Genomic DNA, 23,209 nt, shown 5'->3' on the forward strand with positions numbered 1-23,209 from the left:
TGTTGTACATCACAGCGTTCTTGACAGTCGAAAGTTCAGAGAATTTTTGTGTGAGCGTGTGTATGCAAGCCAAGCTTGAGCGTAATTCCGTCAGGGAAAAAATATCCAAGGTTTTTCGGACAGAAAATCCGATCGTGTGTATGCGGCATGAGTTTATAACTTGATAGAAGAAAACCAAACATGAATCCAACCTTGAAAAAGATCAAGGAAAATATTTATAGATTGGCCGCTCACCTCCAGGGATGACTAAAAGGTCAAATAAGGCTCAAACAGATAACAGATGGGAAATCCTGCTGATACATCTGCGATGATACCCTCCAGTACCAAGCTAAGACGTTACGAATATGATCCTGGGATCAGAACATCATGCGCTCACCACTGAAAATTCCCACAGGTTTATGTAGGCTCGCTCCATAAGATTGCTTCTTGTATAAGCGTCAGGCCCCGTACACACGACCGAGGAACTCGACGTGCCAAACACATCGAGTTCCTCATCAAGTTCAGTGTGGAAGCCGCCGAGGAACTCGGCGGGCCGACTTTTGCCATTGAACAACGAGGAAATAGAGAACATGTTCTCTATTTCCTCGCCGAGGCTTCCTCGGCCGAAAGTGTACACACGGCCGGGTTTCTCGGCAGAATTCAGCTCTGAACCGAGTTTCTGGCTAAATTCTGCCGAGAAACTCGGTCGTGTGTACGGGGCCTTAGACATGTGCATTCATTTTCGTCCAAATGCATTTTTCGTCCGAATTTTACATTCGTTTTAACAAACGATAACAAATGTGCAGAGTCCGAAATCCGAAAGATCCGACATAAAAAATGCTTTATTTTTGTTTTGTTGCAACAACAGTTTAATACAGATAGAAGATTCGACATGGCGGTGACAATAGCGATCTGTGTCTATCAAACCTGTGGTTAAATGTGCCTAACCTAATTCTATTAGTCCAAGATTATTCAACATAGAGAGAAAAGATTTGACATTATAGAGACATGAAGATTCAACATAGAGAGAAAAGATTCGACATTATAGAGACATGAAGATTCGACACAGAGAGAAAAGATTCGACATTATAGAGACATGAAGATTCGACAAAGCAGCTAACAACATACGATCGCCACGAGCGGACATTTATGGTCAAATGCTCCGCCCATAGGCTATAGAAGAATTCTAATGTTGGCTGACTAGTAATAATAATTAATAAATATATTTATTACTAGTCTTACTACATCAACTTTGTCGAATCTTCATGTCTCTATAATGTCAAATCTTTTCTCTCTGTGTTGAATCTGCGGCATCGTACAGTTCAGCTGCTTCGTTCAATCTTTTTAGAACACCATAAGTCTTCAATGACAGATTCAACCTTGATTAATTCGGATTTTTGGATAAATGCATTTTTTAACGAAACAAAATAAATAAAAACGAATTTCGGAAGTAACTAAATTATTAAATTTTTTGGACGAAAACTAAATTCCGAAACAACATATTTCAGTGTGCACATGTCTAAAAAGCGTCAAGGCAGCATTTCACATAGGAAATAGTCCAGTTCCCAGTTGATGAGATTCACCAGTTCCTTCACCCAATGAGGAAAAACAAATCACTGCCAGTCTGTAGGTCTGCTGGCACCTGTGGTTCCACAAGCTTGTGCTAGGCTCTTGCTGCAATGAATTGCAGAGAGGTTGATTTTTGGTTCAAATGAGATGTTGCAATAACTTTGTAACGTTGCAACTCATATTATGGATGGGACCACAGAATTTATTGATGGAGTTTGACGAACAATTAAATACTTATGAGTGGAATCTTAAATTTACGCTTAACGCTGACGATGTGCCCCTGCCCTTTTTGGACCTTACAATTAATAAAGATTTGTAAGGTATAATCTCTACTGACCTCTTCAGAAAACCCACTGCAGGAAATTCGCTATTGCATGTGGATATCATGCATTCTAAATATGTAATTAAAAATATTCCTGTGGGACAGTACCTGCGACTCCACAGAAACTGATCCAACAATGAAGACTTTGAATTGCAAGACTGTCTTCCAAGACATAGGTTTCTGAGATGGGGCTATACCAAAAAGTCCTTTATACTAACTTTGATTGTCAGGAGGAAATTTTTTTTAAATTAAATGTATATATTTGGTCAGAAGTAACACATTAGATTCAAGTTTTTCCTAAAAGAGCAGGCTGTTCCCAAAAGATGTCATCAATTCTTTGAATGTTGGCATTTAAAGCTTTGTTGCTTGTCCTAAAGCCTGAAAGGGGGCCTTTGGTACTTGTTGTGTGGTCCTTGGGCTCCAGATTCTTTAACGGAATGGGAGCATTGATCTGTAAAGGGGTAATGGTAGAGATCTCTACTTTTTTCCACTTTATGTTTCCAATCTTCAACCAAACCATTCTCAACCAGCCTTTGTGGAACCTTAGGATTCCTTGAGAGATTACTACCAGCTCCTTGAGCAGTGAGTCAGTCAAAGAAGGAGTGGTGGAGAAGGTTGCCGTCTGACCGATGCGTTCAGACAATTTTTTAGTCCGCAGCCCCAAGGTATGACCGGTTCCAGCAACCATCGCCAGCGTCTGTTTTACATGGTGCGAGAATACCTAGGGGCAAGATCAGACTGACTTGGACACCTTTCCCATGGAAAATCCTCTGGCTTATTGGGTCTTGAGGATGGATCACTGGCCAGAGCTTGCACAGTATGCAATTGAGCTACTGGCCTGTCCTGCATCCATCGTTCTTTCGGAACGCACATTCAGTGCTGCTGGAGGCTTTGTAACTGATCACAGGGTGCGCCTCTCCACCGATTCGGTCGATCGACTGACCTTCATAAAAATGAATCAGGCTTGGATCACAACCAGCTATCAAGCTCCCTTCAAGAATGCCTATGCTGAGTGACTATCCTGATAATGCTGAGGGACTATCCTTTTCCTCCTCAATGATCATGCTGATAGTTTGTAAGAACATTTTTGGTTCTGGGCACCGACACCAGTTGCTAAGGCCCAATTTTTCAGCCCCTGTTTAACAGGGGCGTATAATTAAAATTTTTGATGCAATACTTTGCAGCAGGGCTTATTCCTGGGCTCCAACTAGAGTATCTGTGAGGGGTTGCAGTGTTGTGGCACCAGCACCAGTGCCTAAGGCCACATTTTTCTGCCCCTGTTTAACAGGGGCGTGTAATTACAATTTTTGATGCAATGCTTTGCAGCAGGGCTCATTCCTGCGCTCCAACTAGAGTATCTGTGAGGGGTTGCTGTGTTAAGGAACCAGTGCCTAAGGCCCAATTTTTCTGCCCCTGTTTAACAGGGGCATGTAATTACAATTCTTGATTTAATATTTCACAGCAGGGCCCATTCCTGCACCCACCAAAAGTAACTGTAAGGGCTTACAGTGTTGTGGCACCAGCACCACCACCACCAACAAATGCCCAATTTTTCTGCCCCTGTTCAACAGGGGCATGTAATTAAAATTCTTGATCTAATATTTAACAGCAGGGCCCATTCCTGTGACGACTTACAGTGTTGTGGCACCAGCAGCACCACCAAAGGCCAATTACAATTCTTAATATAATAGTTCACAGCAGGGCGTTCCAGCGCCTACCAAGACTAACTGTGAGGGCTTACAGTGTTGTGGCAACACCAACACCTAGGGCCCAAATTTCTGAAGAGTGTCAGGGAAATAGGCGCATCCCTGTGCGTAATGGTGCAGGGTTGGCAAACCTGCATAGGCAAAGGCACTGTCAGGGAACCAACAGCACAAGAAGGACTTTAGGACCCAGCATCTCTGTCAGGAGAAGGACTTTAGGACCCAGTATCTCTACCAGCAGGTCACATGGGCCTATATAAGGAAGTCTGCTAGTGTCTGCATTTGCTGGTTGATCGTCAGCTCCCCCTGTGTTCCTGTATCCTGAATTTCCTGTTGATCTGATCTCCTGTGTACCAACCTGGCTTGTTCTGACCCACTCTTCCTGATCCTCTGGCTCGACCCTTGGCTTGCATCTGACCTTCTTCTGTCTGCTCCCTGCATCTGACCCAGGCTTGTTTATTGGACTCTGTTTATCCTGCTCCCTGTACTAAGACTCGGCTTACCCCTGCTCATTCTGATTATGGACTGTCTTCCTGTGAGTGATCCTTGGCCGCAAGGGGAGCCCTACCAGCATCTCAGCTTCCTGCTAAGTTCCTGACAGTGTCAACCAGCCATGTCAGAGGCCGACGGAGGTGTCTCCCCACTGGAAGCCACCAGCCTACAGATCACAGCCCTCACCCAAGCCATCCAAGAACTCCAGAAAGAGTACTGCCAATTAAAGGCCGATTGCAGCACCTGCCTGCAACACCTTCTCCCGCAAGTCAAGGGTCACCTTTAACTAGTTCCTTGGCAACCACTCCTGCTGTGGTGATGCCCCCTCCGGAACCATGAGTGCCAACACCTGAACGCTTCTCCGGTGATCGGAAGAAATTCAGATCCTTTAAAAACACATGTTACCTGTACCTGGCTCTGCAACCACTGACTTTTTCCTCTGAAACAGTGAAAGTGGGATTCATTATTCCTTGCTGACTGATGAACCCCAAGTATGGGCTTATGGCTTACTGAAGCAGGAGAGTCCCCTCATCAATTCTGTGGACCAGTGGACCAGGCAGGAGCTAAATATACCGCCGCTGGAACTCCCGGGTTGGCAGGATCCCATACCTGCCTTCTCGGTTTCCTTGGACTCCCAGTGGCAGAAAGAGGCGCACCACGACACTGTATGGGTATGCTAATTTCTGAGTATATCTGTCTCCCTTGCACCCACCTCTTCCCACGATAATTATGGCTGTTACACCACTGCTACCTACTTGTTTCTTTACCTCAGATCTCCCCCTGAGATCAGTTATCTAATACACATTGGAGACTAATTCTGGTTCTGTTTTACCCTTTACCTCGTTGTTGAACTGTTTTGTTTTATGATCTGTTCTACGTGTTTAATTATGTTCTTGTTTCAGCATTGCTAGAGTTAATTTTTGTTTACATCTTTCACATAGGCCTTACACTGACGGGGCCCATTATTCCCTGTCCCTGTTATTTCTTGTATGTTTTTTCAATGCTCTCTTTGAATTACAAAGCCCCCCATTGCCAGTTTACCTTGCTAAATGGGAATCCAATCCTATGACTGTCACATGTCCCCTCACTAGCTTCAAGAATGGCAGAAACCAACTTCAAGTTACTCACCAGGTGGCACTACACCCCGTCTAAGCTACACTGATTGTTAGCCTCCAGCTCCCCATTATGTTGGAGGAACTGTGGTAAAAATGCCACCCATGCCCACGTCTGGTGGACTTGCCCCCTAATCCGCCCTTTTTGGTCTAACATCCTCAACCTGATTTATCAGATCACAGAGATCAACCTTCCTCATGATCCGTGGACCATACTCTTCCATGCCACTAAAGAGCAAATTGGCATCTACAAATGCTCACTCATCCCTCACCTGTAAAATACAGCTAAGGCTCTCATACCTACTAGGGCCAACCTATAATCCCATCCATGAAGAAATGGCTACAAAAGGTCTCTAAAGTATATCTCATGGAAGAACTTACTCATATTGCAAGGGGAAATACTAAACGTCATACCTTAACCTGGGCCCCTTGGAATAAATTCACCACCACCCCTTGCTACAAAGATATTGGGTACAACAATGGACAGGCTTATACAAACACAAGCCATAACCTAAATAATCAGAGTAGTGTGAGTACATATCTTATATATCTTATATAGATTTTATCCCACAGTACAAAGAAGATACATTCTTATAAGAGGTGTACCACATAATATGCACCTACCATGAATGATATAACATCTGGGTAAACATTAGAAAATATATTGAAAAGCACTACACATGGTTTAATGGTGGTGTGCCCTAATGCAGGCAGGCCAGATATTTAACATTACCCCTTCGCATCTTCTGATTTCCCCAAACAAAAGAAAAGACTGCATACTAAATACTAAGCCTGCATAACCCTAAGACAATTTAAGAAAAATGGTGAATGATGTGAGAAAAAGATCTCTTCTTTGAGAATGTACGGTAAAAAAAAATCTTCAAAGACCATTCAATAAACCATTGTAGGCGAAAAACATGTTTTCTTACCAAAATGTTGCATTACATGAAATAAGGATCCAGAGATCAAATTTGAATCTTCTTTGATGTTTAAATATATCTTCATTTGACTTGACTTTGCACGGGGCTAGAATGAGAAATGAGAAGGTTGATTAAACTTTAGCCCCTAGTCCTCAAGTGTGTTGTACAATCTCACCTATGGACTCATGGACATATCATCAGTACGAGGTTGGCAAAGGCCCCAAGGTAGTTGGGTATTGGTATAGTGAGAGTAATATTACTGTTTAGCTAAATTCATAGAGGTAAAAATGATTGAGAAAAGCTAGACAATGGTGACCTTCTTCATTCTTAAAGTGGAGTTCCGGCCACAATTTCACTTTTTAAATATAAATACCCCTGTAATACACAAGCTTAATGTATTCTAGTAAAGTTAGTCTGTAAACTAAGGTCCGTTTTGTTAGGTTGTTACAGCATTTAGACACTTTATAAAATAGAAATTGACTGGGGCCATCTTAAGTGTGGGCATCATGAAGCCAGACTGTATGACTTCCTGGATTTCAGCCTTGCAGATCTCGCACATGCTCAGTGCTGCACAATGGTCCTCCCTGACCGCAAAGCGCAGAAACCTCTGGTGCTTTGTGCATATGGGAGCATGCAGGTACGCGTCCATGATATCCAAGGACGCCAGAAAGTCCCCCTGATGGAGCGCCGCTATTACCGAGCGAATCAACTCCATCCTGAATTTTTGCATTTTGACAAAACAATTGAGGGCCTTTAGGTCCAGGATTGGTTGGACCCCATCCTTCTTGGGGACTACGAACAGATTGGAGTAAAACCCCTGAAACCGTTCCATTGAGGGAACTGGCACAATCACTCCCCGCCCAGTAGATCCTGGACAGCCCCTGACAGAGCCTTCCGGCGGTCCGGAGGAAGCTGGAGGTTGGAAGAAAAAAATCTGTTTGGTGGACAAGAGAGAAACTCTATCTTGTACCCCGAGGAAACTACTTTGCAAACCCAGCGGTCGGAAAGAAGAGACCTCCACCGAGCCGCAAAGTCGTGAAGCCGGCCCCCCACCCGAGACACGGGCGGAGGCAGACCTTCATGCGGAAGCAGGCTTGTCCGGAGGCTTGTTGGGCTTGTGGTACCAGGTGCGCTTCTGCCCCGCAGCGGGGGTCTTAGCACCTTGCCAACTTTTTCCCGCCGCACTGGGCGCACGAAAAAAACGCTTTGGGGTAGTAAAGGAGGGTCCTTGCTTATGGCGAGGCTCCTTGCCCTTCCCAGACTGTGGGAGCAGTGTGCTCTTACCACCTGTGGAATCCTTTATGATGTCATCCAGGGACGCCCTAAAAAGTCGTTCACCCTTAAAAGGCAAATCCACCAAAGCCTTCTTTGAGGACTGGTCCACAGACCAGCATTTCAGCCACACAAGGCGGCGCAGTACCACAGCATAGGCGGAGGCCCTGGAAAGCAAGGGAAGCGTATCCAGGGCCGACTCACAGACAAACTTTAGACCCTGAACCAATTGTTCAGCCAGGTCCTTACAGGTCTCAGAAGCATCCTGCGCCTCCAGCTCCTGCTTTGCCCGTTCGGTCAGTGTCTGCGACACCAGAGTCCCGGCCAAAACCGGTCTCACAGCCGAACCCACTACTGTGAACATGGAGCGGGCCACAGCCTCCACGCTCCTATCAGCGGGGTCCTTAAAGGCGGGAGCCCCTTCCACAGGCAATGTGGTGGCATTGCTCAATCTGGACACGGGAGGGTCCACTGATGGAGGAGAGACCCATTTTTTCAAAAAGTCCTCCTCAAAGGCATAACAGACCGCAACGTTTTTTGGAACAGCAAAAACTTTTTGCGGCGTATCCCATCCCTTGTATAGCAATTTGTGCAAATATGGAATACAAGAAAATACTTTTGTGGTGCGGGGCGGTTTGCGGAACCCAAAAAGGGACCGGCACATCCGATGCCTCCGCCAAATCCTCAAGTTTCTGAGTATCCCGCACCGCAGAGATAAGAGCTCCAACAAATTCCTTATCATTCACTGGCCCTGAAGCAGAGTCATCCTCACAGTCCGTGTGGATTAAGCCCGCATCATCTGACATGACAGAACCAGAGCCAGAAGCAACTGCAGGATATGATTCTGTGTCAGAAACGTCCCCAAAAGCAGGCTCAGGGAGGGGGCGCTTTTTACCCCCCTTCTGGCCACTTGTCGCTTCAAACCTGGCGAGAAACGCCTCAAGGACAGCCGACATTGCCTCAACAGATTTGGCAGGGGCAGGGGGATTAAGGGTTAACTCAGGCATTGTTGGGGCAGAAGCACCAGCTTCAGGCTCCATGATGCCCCACTGCTGTGTCACCCAGCACTGCAAAGCAGAACAACCCACCGGTCACCTCCTGGCTGCAAAAAATAGAAGGTAGAGGCCCCCAGGGAACTCACCACCCCACTCAGTTGCAGTGTGAGCTGAAAAACTGAGGTGTGCTCTGAAGCGCTGGCTGCGCTGCGTCTGTCACCTCAGGAATGATTTGCAGTCTTTTGCAGCACTAATACAGTCACAAGAGGCCAAGACTTTTCTAAGATGGCCGCCGTCTGAGGTAAAAAGCAACAGCGGGCTACAAGAAAATGGCCGCCGAGCTATGTAAACCGTGACCACGGCAAAATGGCGGCTGTGCGCAGTTTAAAAACCCCCAGTGACACACAAAACACACAGCAGCACCCTCCATAAGTAAAAACACAGCCCCCCAGCAACACACGGTCCCCGTGGCAATAAAAAGACCCCAGGAGGCCCCCTCACAGCCGCTACCCAGTATGGGGAAGGAGGGAGAGAAAAGAGAGAGAGGAAAGCAGGGCGGACCCTCAGTCGACCTCCCCAGGGAAAACACCAGCCATACCACCTTGCCAAGGCAAGGGGCCACTACTTACCCGTCCTGCAACCACCGGCTGGAGGTATCCCGGCCAGACACACTGTGACAAGGCCATAGAGACCGGTCATATGTGTGTCCTGGAACATGTAGTTCCCCGGCCGCCCCTGGAGCAATGGGGCCTGTCGTGGATGACCCAGAGCTGAGCTAAGGTCCGGCACACGCTCGATGGCCGAACATGGGGGGACTACAAGAGTCAAGACCCAGCCTGTCACCCAGTCGGCAGTTGATAGAAGAATCACAGGATTAAAAAATGCAGGAACAAATAAATAAAAGCAAAAAAAATCGCAACAAAAATCCAGAGTACAGGGACTCCAGAAGGCCTGTCCTCTCCTGACATTAGGCAGAAAGAAACTGGAGCTGCTGAGGCAGAGTGTGTGGGTTATACCTGGGGGACCACGCCCCCTGGGAGAAGCTGTACTGAGGAAAGTGTTGTTAACACTTAAAGTGCTTTTTTTCTGCCTAACTCTCCTGGAAGGAAGTGGATATAACCCTAAAGTCAAAGTCTGCTGTGTCCGTCCATAAACGGAATAGAAATTTTTTTTTCGTTTGTATCCACCAAATTTCTTATTTGAGAACTTTGTCAAAATCACCCCTTCTAGGGGATAGGTTTAAGGCATAGATGCCCTTGACTTTCATTCCCTCACAATTGCCTCCATGTATTTTTTTAAAGTGTTTGGCTAGTGGACTCTCGGTGTCTTTTTCCTTAATTTCTCTGATATGTTCACCAACCCTAACTCTTGGTTGTCTTTTTATTTTTCCAATATAGAATTTACAACAAGGGCATAAAATCATGTAGATAACCTTGGTTGTAGAACAATTTATCAGGTCTTTGATTTTATAGGAGTTAATAAAAGTCCATAAAAGAGTACGGTCCACAAAGGGGCAAACTTGACAGTTCCCACATGGAAACATTCCCTTGGATCTTGGGTATGTGGACATCCAAATGTATGCAGGGGATCTTATGAATTCTGAGCAGATCAAGATGTCCCCCAGATTACATGCTTTGCGTGCCACCATGTTTGGGGCCTTGGGACATACCCAAAAAGACTTGCAGCTATAATTGCAGCGAACCGTGATTCTACAAAGTAGAAGCTGGCAAGGAAAGTTTCTATTGGTAAGAGTGCTGAGAGGGTGACAACATAGGAGCACAATTAGGAGACAGGGACAGTGTTGTCACCCTATAAAAGGAAGTGCCTAAACGGGGACATTTACAGTAGGGTTGCGCAGTAATATTTTAATAAAAGCTGCAAATACTATAAATGTTAAAAATAACATCTCAAATGACATTAACATGTTAAAGCCTATATTACATTTCAGTGGTTAAAGGCAGGAAGCAGGGCCAGTGCAAGGATTTTTGCCTACACAGGCAAAGTTGCATTTTGCAAACCTTGATCTAGCTACAGTATTTTTTTTTCTTTCTTTTTTTTTTTTTTATTATCTCTTTTTTTTACGCAATTTTGTTTGTTGACATTTTTCCCCTGCAGGAAGGAAAGGAAGATAAAATGTATTTTTCTCTCCATTCAGAGGAGAAAAAAAAACACATGGGCGGGCTGCACAGAGGCTGATCACCGCAATAGCCAATTAGATCGTTAGTATAGTCCCTCTTTTGGAACCTCTTTGCTCCTCATTGTCCTAATTTTGGTCTGATGTTTAGATTTGTATTTAAAAATATTTTATTTTAGTATCAAAAGTGTTTTATTAGACCAAATATTTTGTCCAGCCTATAAACTATTGTAGTTATAATTTTAAAATCACAGAAATAATAAAAATAGGGAGTGCTGTAAGTAATAATTAGCATAAAAAAAAGGGGTCCTTTCCAAAAATTGGAGCAGTTGTCCTCACACAAAGCAATAGAAATGGTGAAACCAACACATAACCTCATAAAAATACTGATATTTATTATTGTAGAAAATGTAGTAACATATTCAAACAAAGCAAAGAATCACATTCACCCCAACCACATGTAAAAATAAAACATACCTATACAGCTCACTATACATATGCAATTTGTTTTGTTATGAATGGATATTTGGATGAAAATTTGAATGTATCCAAATCTCCGAATCGCAATAGTAACGAATTTTCAACGAATCATAAATAAATCATAAGAAAACAAAATAACATAACGAACTAACGAATAATCTGAATTCAAATTCGAAAATAAATTTAAATTTGAAAATGAATTTGAAATGGATCCACGTACCTCGGTGCTCCTTACGTCCGGCGTAGTGTATCTCAGATACACTACGCCGCCGTAACTTACAGCGTATTTCCCGTATCCACAAAGAATTTGCGCCGTAAGTTACGGCGGCGTAGTGTAACTGTGTCGGCCTAAGGGCGCGCAATTCAAATGGATGAGATGGGGGCGTGTTTTATGTTAATACGTCTTGACCCGACGTAAATGACGTTTTTTCTGAACGGCGCATGCGCTGTCCGTGGGGGTATCCCAGTGCGCATGCTCCAAATTAACCCGCAACAAGCCAATGCTTTCGACATGAACGTCATTCTACGCAAAGCCCTATTCGCGAACGTTTTATGCAAACGACGTACACAACGGAAAATTCGACGCTGGCCCGACGTCCATACTTAACATTGGCTGCGCCTCATATAGCAGGGGTAACGTTACGCCGAAAAAAACATTACGGAAACGACGTAAAAAAATGCGCCGGCCGGACGTACGCTTGTGGATTCGCGTATTTAGCTAATTTGCATACTCGACGCGGAAATCGACGGAAGCGCCACCTAGCGGCCAGCGTAAATATGCACCTTAGATCCGACGGCGTACTAAGACGTACGCCAGTCGAATCTAGCCCAGCTTCAGGCGTATCTTGTTTTGTGGATACAAAACAAAGATATGCCGGAGCAACCTAGCAGTTACGCGGCGTATCAATAGATACGCCAGCGTAACTGCTTTGTGGATCTGGCCCAAATTTAGCCATCTTTGGTAATTCAAATAGATTGGAAAATAATGATAAATATACTAACCGAATCCAAATTTAGGAAACAAATCTTAATGTACAAAAAAAAATTCCAAAAATTATTCATTCTAACATAATGAATATGATGAAACAAAATTATTAACTTACCAATTAAGGACCGGACCAATATGCTGCTAAATGACCCAAGGGGTTTTTACAATTCGGCACTGCGTCGCTTTAACAGACAATTGCGCGGTCGTGCAATGTGGCTCCCAAACAAAATTGGCGTCCTTTTTTTCCCACAAATAGAGCTTTCTTTTGGTGGTATTTGATCACCTCTGCTGTTTTTATTTTTTGCGCTATAAACAAAAATAGAGCGACAATTTTGAAAAAAATGCAATATTTTTTACTTTTTGCTATAATAAATATCCCCCAAAAATATATAAAAAAACATTTTTTTTCCTCAGTTTAGGCCGATACGTATTCTTCTACCTATTTTTGGTTAAGAAAATCGCAATAAGCGTTTATCGGTTGGTTTGCTCAAAATTTATAGCGTTTACAAAATAGGGGATAGTTTTATTGCATTTTTATAATTTTTTTTTTTTTACTACTTATGGCGGCGATCAGCAATTTTTTTCGTGACTGCGACATTATGGCGGACACTTCGGACAATTTTGACACATTTTTGGGACCATTGTCATTTTCACAGCAAAAAATGCATTTAAATTGCATTATTTATTGTGAAAATGACAGTTCCAGTTTGGGAGTTAACCACAGGGGGCGCTGAAGAAGTTTCGTTTCACCTAGTGTGTGTTTACAACTGTAGGGGGGTGTGGCTGTAGGTGTGACGTCATCAATTGTGTCTCCCTATAAAAGGGATCACACGATCGATGCAGCCGCCACAGTGAAGAACGGGGAAGCCGTGTTTACACACGGCTCTCCCCGTTCTTCAGCTCCGGGGTCCGATCGCCGCACTCCAGCGTGGACCCGCGATCCCGGAGCTTCGGACCGGGCCTCGGGCGCGCTCCGCGACCCATGGCTGGGTACTAGTACAGGACGTACCTTTACGTACATGTGCCCAGCCGTGCCATTCTGCCGACGTATATGTGCAGGAGGCGGTCCTTAAGTGGTTAACGAACAAATCTGAAACAAAACACATTTTTTTGTTGTGCACTTCTCTAGAGCTCACCAGTTTTTTTATATGTCTATAACCATCTCTATTTTTGGGAATTGTTATTTTAAAATGCCTATATAAATGTAGTGGTTAAAAAACTACTTGTGGTTTTAACCACTATATGGCATGGGTGTGTCCGTTGCCTACATAATTTGTGCTACAACGCCATCTTAGATAGTTGGGAGGTAGGTTTTATATGTACTGTAATGAAGCATTTAATACACTTCAAAGGATGTTACAGAGCACTAGGGGTTAGCTGAAAAGAAAGCAGAGCAAAAGCAGCCCACCTTGAGGCAGGATTTGTCTCATTAAAACCTCAGATGGGCCTGTCCTATAAGGGATGAGTCTCTCTGAAAAGTCATTTAGCTCTGCATGTAAATTTCACCCTGAACTATTAAATTCTGCAAACAATATTGAGTGTAAAGCTCTTAACTCATTTTCACATACTGTATTTTCTTCTGTCTTTTTACAGCCTGTTGGACGTCACGTCCAACAGGCTGTAAAAAGACAGAAGAAAATACAGTATGTGAAAATGAGTTAAGAGCTTTACACTCAATTTTAATATGCAATATGCATAGATTACTGCATGTAAATAATTTTAGATTTTGGCTTTACAAAAATGTACAAAACCATTGTACAATCCTTTTAAAATTGATATTTCACACCAGGCGGTGATAAGAAATTCTTTTGAATTCACTTCTGCGGTTCTGGACATAATTTACTTTACTTAGGTCATCATACAGAACTACCACTGAGAGTGTACAGTACAAATAATGATTGTTTAGTAGTTAATTATTTTTGGAATATTATGTATTAAATAATTGCTTGTTATGAACTGACGGTCTTCAGAGAGTCTAGTCCATTGAGAGCTTGTTATTGAGCTTGTCAGGAGGTTATAAAGCGCTTATTTATGGAAAGACAACATGACTTCGGAGAACCTTCCCCACACCGTGATGGGGATATACAGTATTTCATTTTATATAATATTTAGGATGAGTCAAAACCCATGTTACAGTGAATTTATCATTACAAAGATTATGTGAAACTTCTTCATGTAGTAATTTGCTTCTTTGATTATCAGTTTTTATTATATAATTTTCTAACTCATTTTGCTTACACATTTTCTAGAAAAGAATATTCTTCCACTTTGGTATTTTAAGTTTTCAACACAATGAAACACATTTTCATCTGAGGTGAAGCACATTTTCTTCCCTCCTTCCTATTTCTCTCTCTCTCCCTTTCTCTCTCTCCATCCCTTTCTCTCTCTCCATCCCTTTCTCCCTCTCTCCATCCCCTATTCTCTCTCTCTCTCCATCCCTTTCTCTCTCTCCACCCCTTTCTCCCTCTCTCCAACCCTTCTCTCTCTCTCTTCATTCCTTTCTTTCTCTCTCCATTTCTTTCTTTCTTTCTCTCTCTCCATTCCTTTCTTTCTTTCTCTCTCCCCTCTCTTTTTCTCCATTCCTTTCTGGCTCTCAGGCCCCGTACACACGACCAGTTTCCTCGGCAGAATTCAGCTTCCGACCGAGTTTCTGGCTGAATTCTGCCGAGGAAACTGGCCGTGTGTACACTTTCGGCCGAGGAAGCCGACGAGGACCTCGGCGAGGAAATAGAGAACATGTTCTCTATTTCCTCGTTGTTCTATGGGAGCTCTCGGCCCGCCGAGGTCCTCGGCGGCTTCAGGGCTGAACTGGCCGAGGAACTCGATGTGTTTGGCACGTCGAGTTCCTCGGCCGTGTGTACGAGGCTTCACTCTCCATCCCGTTGTACTGCTCCCTCTTTATCCCTTTCTTTCTCTCTCTCTCTCTCCATTCCTTTCTTTCTCTCTCTCCACCCATATCTTTCTTTCTTTTTCTCTCCATCCCTTTCTTTCTCTCTCCATCCCTTTCTTTTGTTCTCTCTCTCCATCCCTTTCTTTCTCTCCAACCCTGTTCTCTCTCTCTCTCCCTCTCCGTCCCTTTCTCTCTCCCTCTCCATCCCTTTCTCTCTCTCCATCCCTTTCTCCCTCTCTCCATCTCTGTCTTTCCCTCTCTCTCTCCATCCCCTATTCTCTCTCTCTCTCCATCCCTTTCTCCCTCTCTCCAACCCTTCTCTCTCTCTTCATTCATTTATTTCTTTCTCTCTCCATTCCTTCCTTTCTTTCTCTCACCCTCTCCATTCCTTTCTTTCTTTCTCTCTCTCCATTCCTTTCTTTCTTTCTTTCTCTCTCTCCCTCCCTCTCCATTCCTTTCTGGCTCTCACTCTCCATCCCTTTATATTGCTCCCTCTTTATCCCTTTCTTTCTCTCTCTCTCTCCATTCCTTTCTTTCTTTCTCTCTCTCCACCCATTTCTTTCTTTTTCTCTCCATCCCTTTCTTTCTCCATCCCTTTCTTTCTCTCTCTCTCCATCCCTTTCTTTTGTTCTCTCTCTATCCCTTTCTTTCTCTCCAACCCTTCTTTCTCTCTCTCCGTCTCTTTCTCCCTCTCTCCATTCCTTTCTTTCTCTCTCCCTCCATCCCTTTCTAGCTCTCCTTCTCTATCCCTTTCTTTCTCTCTCTCTCTCCATTCCTTTCTTCCTTTCTCTCTCTCGCCAATCCTTTATTTCCTTCTCTCTCCCTTCCTTTCTCTATCTCTCCATCCCTTTCTTTCTTTCTCTCTCTATCTCCATTCCTTTCTTTCTCTCTATCTCTCCATCCCTTTCTCTCTCTTCCTCTCCATCTCTTTCTCTCCCTCTCCATTGCTTTTTTTCTCTCCCTCTCTCGCTCTCTCTCCATTCCTTTCTATCTCTCTCTCCATCCCCTTCTATCTCTCCCTCTCTATCCCTTTCTTTCGCTCACTCTCCATCCCTTTTTTCTCTCTCTCTCTCCATCCCTTTTCGTTCTTCCTTTCTTTCTCTCTCACTCTCTCTCTCTCCATCCCTTTTTTTCTGTCTCTCTCTCCCCCTCTCTACCTCCTTGTCCTTCTCCCCTACCCCATAGTTCCCAGTCCGATCCCCCATTTTTTCAGGGACTAAGGAAGAACCCAGAGGCGGAGCATCTTATTACTGCTTGTATGGGTGTGATGTGTACTGCGCCAATTCCTGAGGACCTTCCTCTTCTACTCATCCCGTGTGATTGGCGCAATACACATCCCGCCCACACAAGCAGCAGCTGTAATAAGATGTTTCAAAATCTGGCTTCTTCCTTAACCCCTGCAAAGGGCATGAGTATGGCCTAAGGCTTCACAAAGCCTAGTGACTCTAGGCTTTGTGAAGCCTTAGGCCACACTTTGCTTCCCATTATGGATCCAACAAAATGTATTTACTACCTATGCCGTGTAAATTGATGTACTTGTTCGAAAAAGGATAATTTTAATGTGAGTACTACGCATTAAATGGGGGAGATTTACAAACGGAAAATAGACTGTTCACTTTTAAGGGGAGTTGCACTTTGCAATTTTGTCCAGAGCTGAGTGAAGGTAATGGAATTTCATTTTGCAAAGAATACCCAATCATGTGCAATAAACACAAAAAATAAAACTTTTTGCTTGCACATAATTGGCTGACACAACACAAGTAATTGTAAAAATCTATTTTTTTTATTTTTCTTTATTTAAAAATAACAAACATGTTATATTTACCTGCTTGGTGTAATGGTTTTGCACGGAGCAGCCCAGATCTTCCTCTCCTCAGGTTCGTCTTCAGCTTTCCTGGCCCCTCCCTCCTGTTGAGTGCCCCCACAGCAAGCAGCTTGCTTTAGGGGGCATCCGAGCTAAGCTGCAGCTCCCTGTGTCCATTCAGAAACAGAGCCATGGCCCGGCCCCCTTTCTCCCCTCATTGGCTGGCTGACTTTGTTTGTCAGCAGCGGGAGCCAATGGCACCACTCTGCTGTCTCAGCCAATGATGAAGGGAGTCTCGGGCAGCTGAGACAATCCTACAAAATTGCTTGATCTAAATGGGGCTCAGGAAAGTATAAGGGGGCTGAGGGGGGCTGCTGCACACAGATTTTTTTTTTAACCTAATGCATAGAATGCATGAAGATAAAAAACCTTAAGCCGTTACAACCACTTTAACCTCATTCACTAAGCTCTGGGGGAAAATTGCTGTGCAAAGAGAAACTAGCCCTTGCAAGGTGAACCTTCTATTTGCCTTTAGTAAATGAACCCCATTAACTCTTTCAATGGTCAAACTATATATAATTATATTTTGCATATGTTTTCTTCATTTACTAGTAAGGACCTTAAAACAAATTTAAAAAAATACATAGCCGTACAGTACGTAATTCCTGTGAGTGTCATACCATTACATGTGCACATTGGATTTATAAATAGCAAGTACCAAAACTGTATTATATGCAAACATGAGGACCACTCCTTCCTTATATCAAATGCAAACCTGGGCATAACTTTTTATTAGCGCTTGCCGACTGCCTCACGCACTTATACGTTGAATTGCACGGGTAGGCAAAGCAACGTTTATATACGTTGCTTTGAACCTTCCTCCTAGCGCCTGCCGTGGTCTCTGTGACCATGCCCGCGGGACCTGCGGACTCGATGTCTGTTGGTGTCCCGCGATCGGGTCACGGAATGTCAGAATGGGGGAATGCCTGTGTAAACAAGGCATCTCACTGTTCTGCCTAGTGACACAACACTGATCGTATGCTCCCTCTCATCAAGAGCAGCGATCAGTGTTGTGTCACAGTAAGCCACTACTCCTCCAAATCACTCCCTAGGACACACTTAACCCCTTCCCCGCCCCCTACTGGTTAACCTCTTCGCTGCCAGTGTCATTTATACATTAATCAGAGCTTTTTTATAGCACTGATTGCTGTATAAATGTGAATGGTCCCAAATGTCCATATGTAGAAGAATTCGTATCGGCTTAAACTGAGGAAAAAAAAAAAAATTTAATATATTTTTGGGGGATATTTATTATAGAAAAAAGTAAAAAATACATATTTGTTCAAAATTGTCTCTCTATTTTTGTTTATAGTGCAAAAAAAATAAAAACCACCGAGGTGATCAAATACCACCAAAAGAAAGCTCTATTTGTGGGGGGAAAAAGGACGTCAATTTTGTTTGGGAGCCACATTGCAATTGTCAATTAAAGTGATGCAGTGCCGTCCTTTGTCCCCTGCGTTGTTCGCCCTGGTGATGGAGCCCTTGGCCGAAGCCTTGCGGAGGTCGAGTGAAGTGTCCGGCATACAGGTGGGTTCGGTGGTTGAGAAACTGGCTTTGTACGCGGATGATTTAATCCTCTTTCTTAAGGACCCCGGTCCCTCGCTAGCTGGAGCACTTCGGCTCCTGGACAGTTTCGCGGCCCTTTCTGGCCTCCGAACCAACTGGAGCAAATCGCTCGTCCTGCCCATTGACCCTGGGGCGGGGGGATTGAGAGATCCATCTTCCCCTCTGCAGTGGGCTGACACTATTAGATATTTAGGGATTAACATCTCTTCCAATACCCAGGATTTTCTTAAGCTTAACTTGTCCCCGGCGCTGCAGTGGTGCAAATTAAAACTGAAAGCTTGGTCGAACCTCCCACTATCTCTTATAGGGAGAATTAACTTAATTAAAATGAAGCTCCTGCCGGTTCTGTTGTATATTTTACGGCACTCTCCGGTCTGGATTCCAAAAACCTTCTTCCAGCAGCTAGATTCCTCGGTGACCTCCTTCTTGTGGCAATCACGACCGGCCAGATTCAGTAGAAAGATTCTGCGCAGGCCGTGGACACATGGGGGACTCGCCTGCCCTGACTTTCACACCTACTACTTAGCGGCAATGCTCACCCATGCGCACAACTGGCTGGTGTCGGATGACACTAATGCGTCGGTCGTTCTGGAGGCGGCCCACCTGGGCTCCTTTGAGGCCCTTCGCAATGCCCTCTATAGGGGCTCGGGGGGTTCTCCAGTAGTTTTGACAATGGCTATGAAAGCGATTATGAAGGCATGGTACCTGGTAATACTCAAACCCAACTCGGTGAAGGCCAGATGGTCCCCCAACACACCACTCTGGTGTAACCCCAGGCTGCGGGAGTTCCACTCTCTGCAGGACCCGGGTTTGTGGGCCGGCAGAGGCATCAGATATCTAGGGGACATATGTGACGAGTTGGGGCTATTTACATTTGACAGGCTTAAAAACAAATTCCAGCTTCCGAACTCCTTTTTCTTTAGGTTCCTGCAGCTCCGCCACGCCTTCAATTCACAGTTCAGGTCACCCCAGCTCCGGCTGGAACTTGATGGTTTGGAGATTCTCCTGGCTGAGGTCGATCTCTCCAAACCACTATCCCAAATTTACCGTGCACTCCTGCCATCCATTCAGGTAGGATTGGATGGTCTACGTGGTTTGTGGCGGGCGGAGGTGGGGGAGCTGGATGGAGAGGATTGGGAAGATATGTGGGACTACCCATTCCAGCAGTTGGTTGCCACTAGGGACAAATTGATCCAATTCAAGATCCTCCACAGGATCTACTATACGCCCCAATGTCTGCATCGCATTTACCCGGCCCTGTCGGCCGGCTGCTGGAGATGCTCTGGTACCCCTGCAGACTTTCTACACATATTTTGGGATTGCCCTCAGATTAAGGACTATTGGGGGGAAGTGACTCAATTTATCTAGGACCTCACTACCATCCCTATTCCCCTAACACTTAGTGTCTGCATCCTTGGCCTGGTGGAGCAATTGGCACTTGCCAAAGCAACACGCACTCTCATAGGTATCCTTCTTTTCTACGCAAGGAAAGCCATAGTCTTGAAGTGGAAGTCAGCCGCCCCTCCCACGTTGCACGCATGGAAACAGATGGTTAATGCAACAGTACCCCTATACAAAGCGACGTATCTGTCCCGGGGATGCCCCAAAAAATATGACAAAGTCTGGCACATGTGGACGGACTCGGAATCCACAACAGACGACCAACCCCCTGGAGAGTAGCTCAGATAGACTGCATTGGTTACCACTTGTGACACTTGGAGTTCAGACCCATACCCTGATCTGGTAATAGGAGGTGAAGCATAGATAATGTGAGGACCATACCTGCTCCCAAGGGCCCCAGTAGCTTCCAACTCAGCTATCAAAGTCTGGGAAGAGGTTCTGCAAGATGCAATAGCTCCTTCTGTATTTCTGTTATGTGCAACCCGAGAGGTGTCTAGGTAATGCTTAGCTAGACATGCCTAGAGTTTTGGTGTGTGGTTAATTGTTCTGTCTGTTCTTTTATGTTGTTACTTTTATGCACGTTGCTACATGCAACGATTGGCCGGGGTATGCCCCTATGCCTCTGTTTTGTATTTCAACAAAGCTGAAAATACCTTAATAAAAACAAGTTAAAAAAAAAAAAAAAAAGTGATGCAGTGCCAAATCGCAAAAAGTGCTCTGGTCTTTGGCCAGCCAAATGGTCCGGGGCTGAAGTGGTTAAAAGAAATCCCTCCAAAGTGAGGGAGAACCTTGTTGTCACCAGACCCAATCTCCTATTGGAAGTTTTTTCCCCTCTATATATGTTCTCAAGGCAAGCCGAAACTTATAACATTTTCACTTTTGGGGATAACAGTAAACAAGACAAATACAGAGGGCAAATCGTCTATTGGGGTCACAGACAATGATAAAAATCTGACATGTGTTCTAACCCTTCTCTGCTCTTACCAGAACTAAAACAAAAAACTTTTGCCAATAGGTGAACTGTGCCTAATGCCGCGTACACACGATTGTAAATTCCGACAAGAAAACCGTGGATTTTTTTCCAATGGAATGTTGGCTCAAACTCGTGTTGCATACACACAGTCACACAAAATTCCGACCGTCAAGAACGCGGTGACGTACAACACATACAACGAGCCGAGAAAAATTAAGTTCAATAGGCAGTGCAACACTTGTGCTTGATTCCGAGCATGTATGGACTTTGTGCGTCGGAATCGGAATTTCCGACAAGAACTTCTTGTCGGAAAAATTGAGAACCAGCTCTTAAATTTTTGCTGTCGGAAATTCCGACAGAAAAAGTCAGATGGAGCCTACACACGGTAGGAATTTCCGACTAAAAGCTCACATCAAACTTCTTGTTGGAATTTCCGATCGTGTGTACGCGGCATTAGTCATCAGTAGGGAAAAGGTAAGCTGGACACCACAGGCAATAATGGTGACACGTCCTTTGCTCGTTTTTTTTTGGGCACAGCTTCTAGAATTCAGGTCTTCTTTAAAGCGGGAGTTCACCCTAAAAAAAAAATTTAAGATTAGATTCATGCTCATTTTGTCAAGGGAAATCGGGTAGTTTTTTTAAAAACGAAGCAGTACTTACCGTTTTAGAGAGCGATCTTCTCCGGCCGCTTCCGGGTATGGTCTTCGGGACTGGGCGTTCCTTCTTGATTGACAGTCTTCCGACAGGCTTCAGACGGTCGCATCTATTGCGTCACGAGTAGCCGAAAGAAGCCGAACGTCGGTGCCTGCGCACCGACGTTCGGCTACTTTCGGAAAATAGTGACGCGATAGATGCGACCGTCGGAAGCCTGTCAATCAAGAAGGAACGCCCAGTCCCGCAGCCCATACCCGGAAGCGGCGGAGAAGATGTATCTCTAAAACGGTAAGTACGGCTTTGATTTAAAAAAAACTACCCGATTCCCCTTGACAAAATGAGCATGGATCTAATCTTAAAAATTGTCATTTCCGGGTGAACCTCTACTTTACATCAAAGAGTTTTCTTTGGCTTCTAGTTTAGCATATATGAATACTCTACCAAAAAAAATAATCTTCTTTTATTTTATTTTAACTTACAAAGTAAAACATGTATGAAAACAAGACGGCGGTGGACTATTTCATTCTTAAAGGGATTTCAGATGTCTCCAAACTGCAAGTTCCAATCTTCCTCCTGGTACTTTTTATGTATCTCATCACTCTTGGTAGCAACCTGACAATCCTTCTATTGGTTTGCCTGGATTCTCAACTCCACACTCCTATGTACTTCTTCCTGTGTAATCTCTCCATACTTGACATATCTTCTGCCACAGTCACCCTTCATAAGATCCTTATTACCTTCGTAACAGGGTATAAAATTGTATCCTTCAATGAATGTATGGTGCAAGTATATATTTTTTCATGGCTCTCGGGCAATGAGTTGATATTGCTTACAGCCATGAGCTACGACCGTTATGCTGCCATCTGCAAACCATTGCATTATTCAACTATCATGAGTGGTAGTGTCTGTGCTTTTTTGGCCACATTCTGCTGGTCATTTAGTTTTTTACAGATTCTTCCCGCAATGATAATGCTAACGGAATTGTCTTGCTACTCTTCCAATATAATTAACCACTTTTTCTGTGACATTGTGCCAATAATAAGTCTTTCCTGCAGTGACACCTCCACTTTGGAACTGCTGATTTTTACACAAGGGGTCCTACTTTGTGCCTTCACCCCTTTTCTACTCACCTTTGTCTCCTACGTCTTCATCATTGCGACCATAATGAAAATTAAGTCTAGTACAGGAAGATCTAGAGCTTTCTACACATGCTCGTCGCACATAACAGTGGTTACTCTTCACTACACCATACTTGGCTGTCAATATTTTACACCGAGTGGAACTCTTAAGTTTGGTAAAATGTTGTCTTTGGTCAACACAGCTTTGGTTCCCATGCTAAATCCCCTCGTTTACAGCTTGAAAAACAAGGCTGTGAAGTCAGCTTTACAACGACAACGCAAGTACTTTATGACTTTATACCGGTCAATAACATACTGAATGAGAAGATTCCGATCAAGCAGTTCTTGCTGATGATTTCATAAATGTACAAACCCTGGGGCTACCTAATTAAAGGAAATTACGTTTTTGGTTTAGAGTTTATTAAAGCCAATCTTTTAGCAACTTTACAACTCGGTACTGTTAAAGTGGAACTTTAACTATGTTAATCCTTAGCTAGCATTAGTAAATAGACAGGAACATAGGGCCAAATCCACAAAGACCCGGCGTAACGGCGAAATTCAAATTTAAGTTACACTGCCTTAAAATTTCTACCTAAGTGCCCAATCCACAAAGCACTTACCTAGAAATTTCTGGCCGTGTAACTTAAATTCCGCCGGCGCAAGGCGTTCCTCATTTCATGGGGGCGATTCCCATTTAAATGAGGCGCGCTCCCACGCCGGCCGTACTGCGCATGCTCGTGACGTCATTTTCCCGACGTGCATAGCGCAAAATTACGT

The 23,209-nt window shown here is 44.2% G+C and overlaps 1 protein-coding gene and 1 long non-coding RNA gene across 2 annotated transcripts; one reads left to right on the forward strand and one right to left on the reverse strand.

The window, feature by feature from the left end:
• Positions 1–25: 25 nt before the first annotated feature.
• Positions 26–12,117, reverse strand: LOC120914342. Its single transcript, XR_005743661.1, has 3 exons — positions 12,082–12,117; positions 6,107–6,203; positions 26–191 (listed from the first exon to the last, which is right to left on the reverse strand). It is a non-coding gene; the product is annotated as an uncharacterized LOC120914342 (long non-coding RNA).
• Positions 12,118–21,803: 9,686 nt separating this feature from the next.
• Positions 21,804–22,890, forward strand: LOC120914626 (olfactory receptor 6C74-like). Its single transcript, XM_040325310.1, has one exon. It carries the CDS (start codon positions 21,804–21,806, stop codon positions 22,749–22,751), a length of 948 nt encoding a protein of 315 aa, XP_040181244.1. The 3' UTR covers positions 22,752–22,890.
• The last annotated feature ends 319 nt before the right edge of the window (positions 22,891–23,209 follow it).

The sequence above is a fragment of the Rana temporaria genome, chromosome 9 (genome assembly GCF_905171775.1).
Source record: "Rana temporaria chromosome 9, aRanTem1.1, whole genome shotgun sequence".
Lineage (NCBI taxonomy): Eukaryota > Metazoa > Chordata > Amphibia > Anura > Ranidae > Rana > Rana temporaria.

Excerpts from the sequence above, each read along its gene's own strand:
- LOC120914626 (XM_040325310.1), top strand. The coding sequence starts at position 21,804 with ATGTATGAAAACAAGACGGCGGTGGACTATTTCATTCTTAAAGGGATT.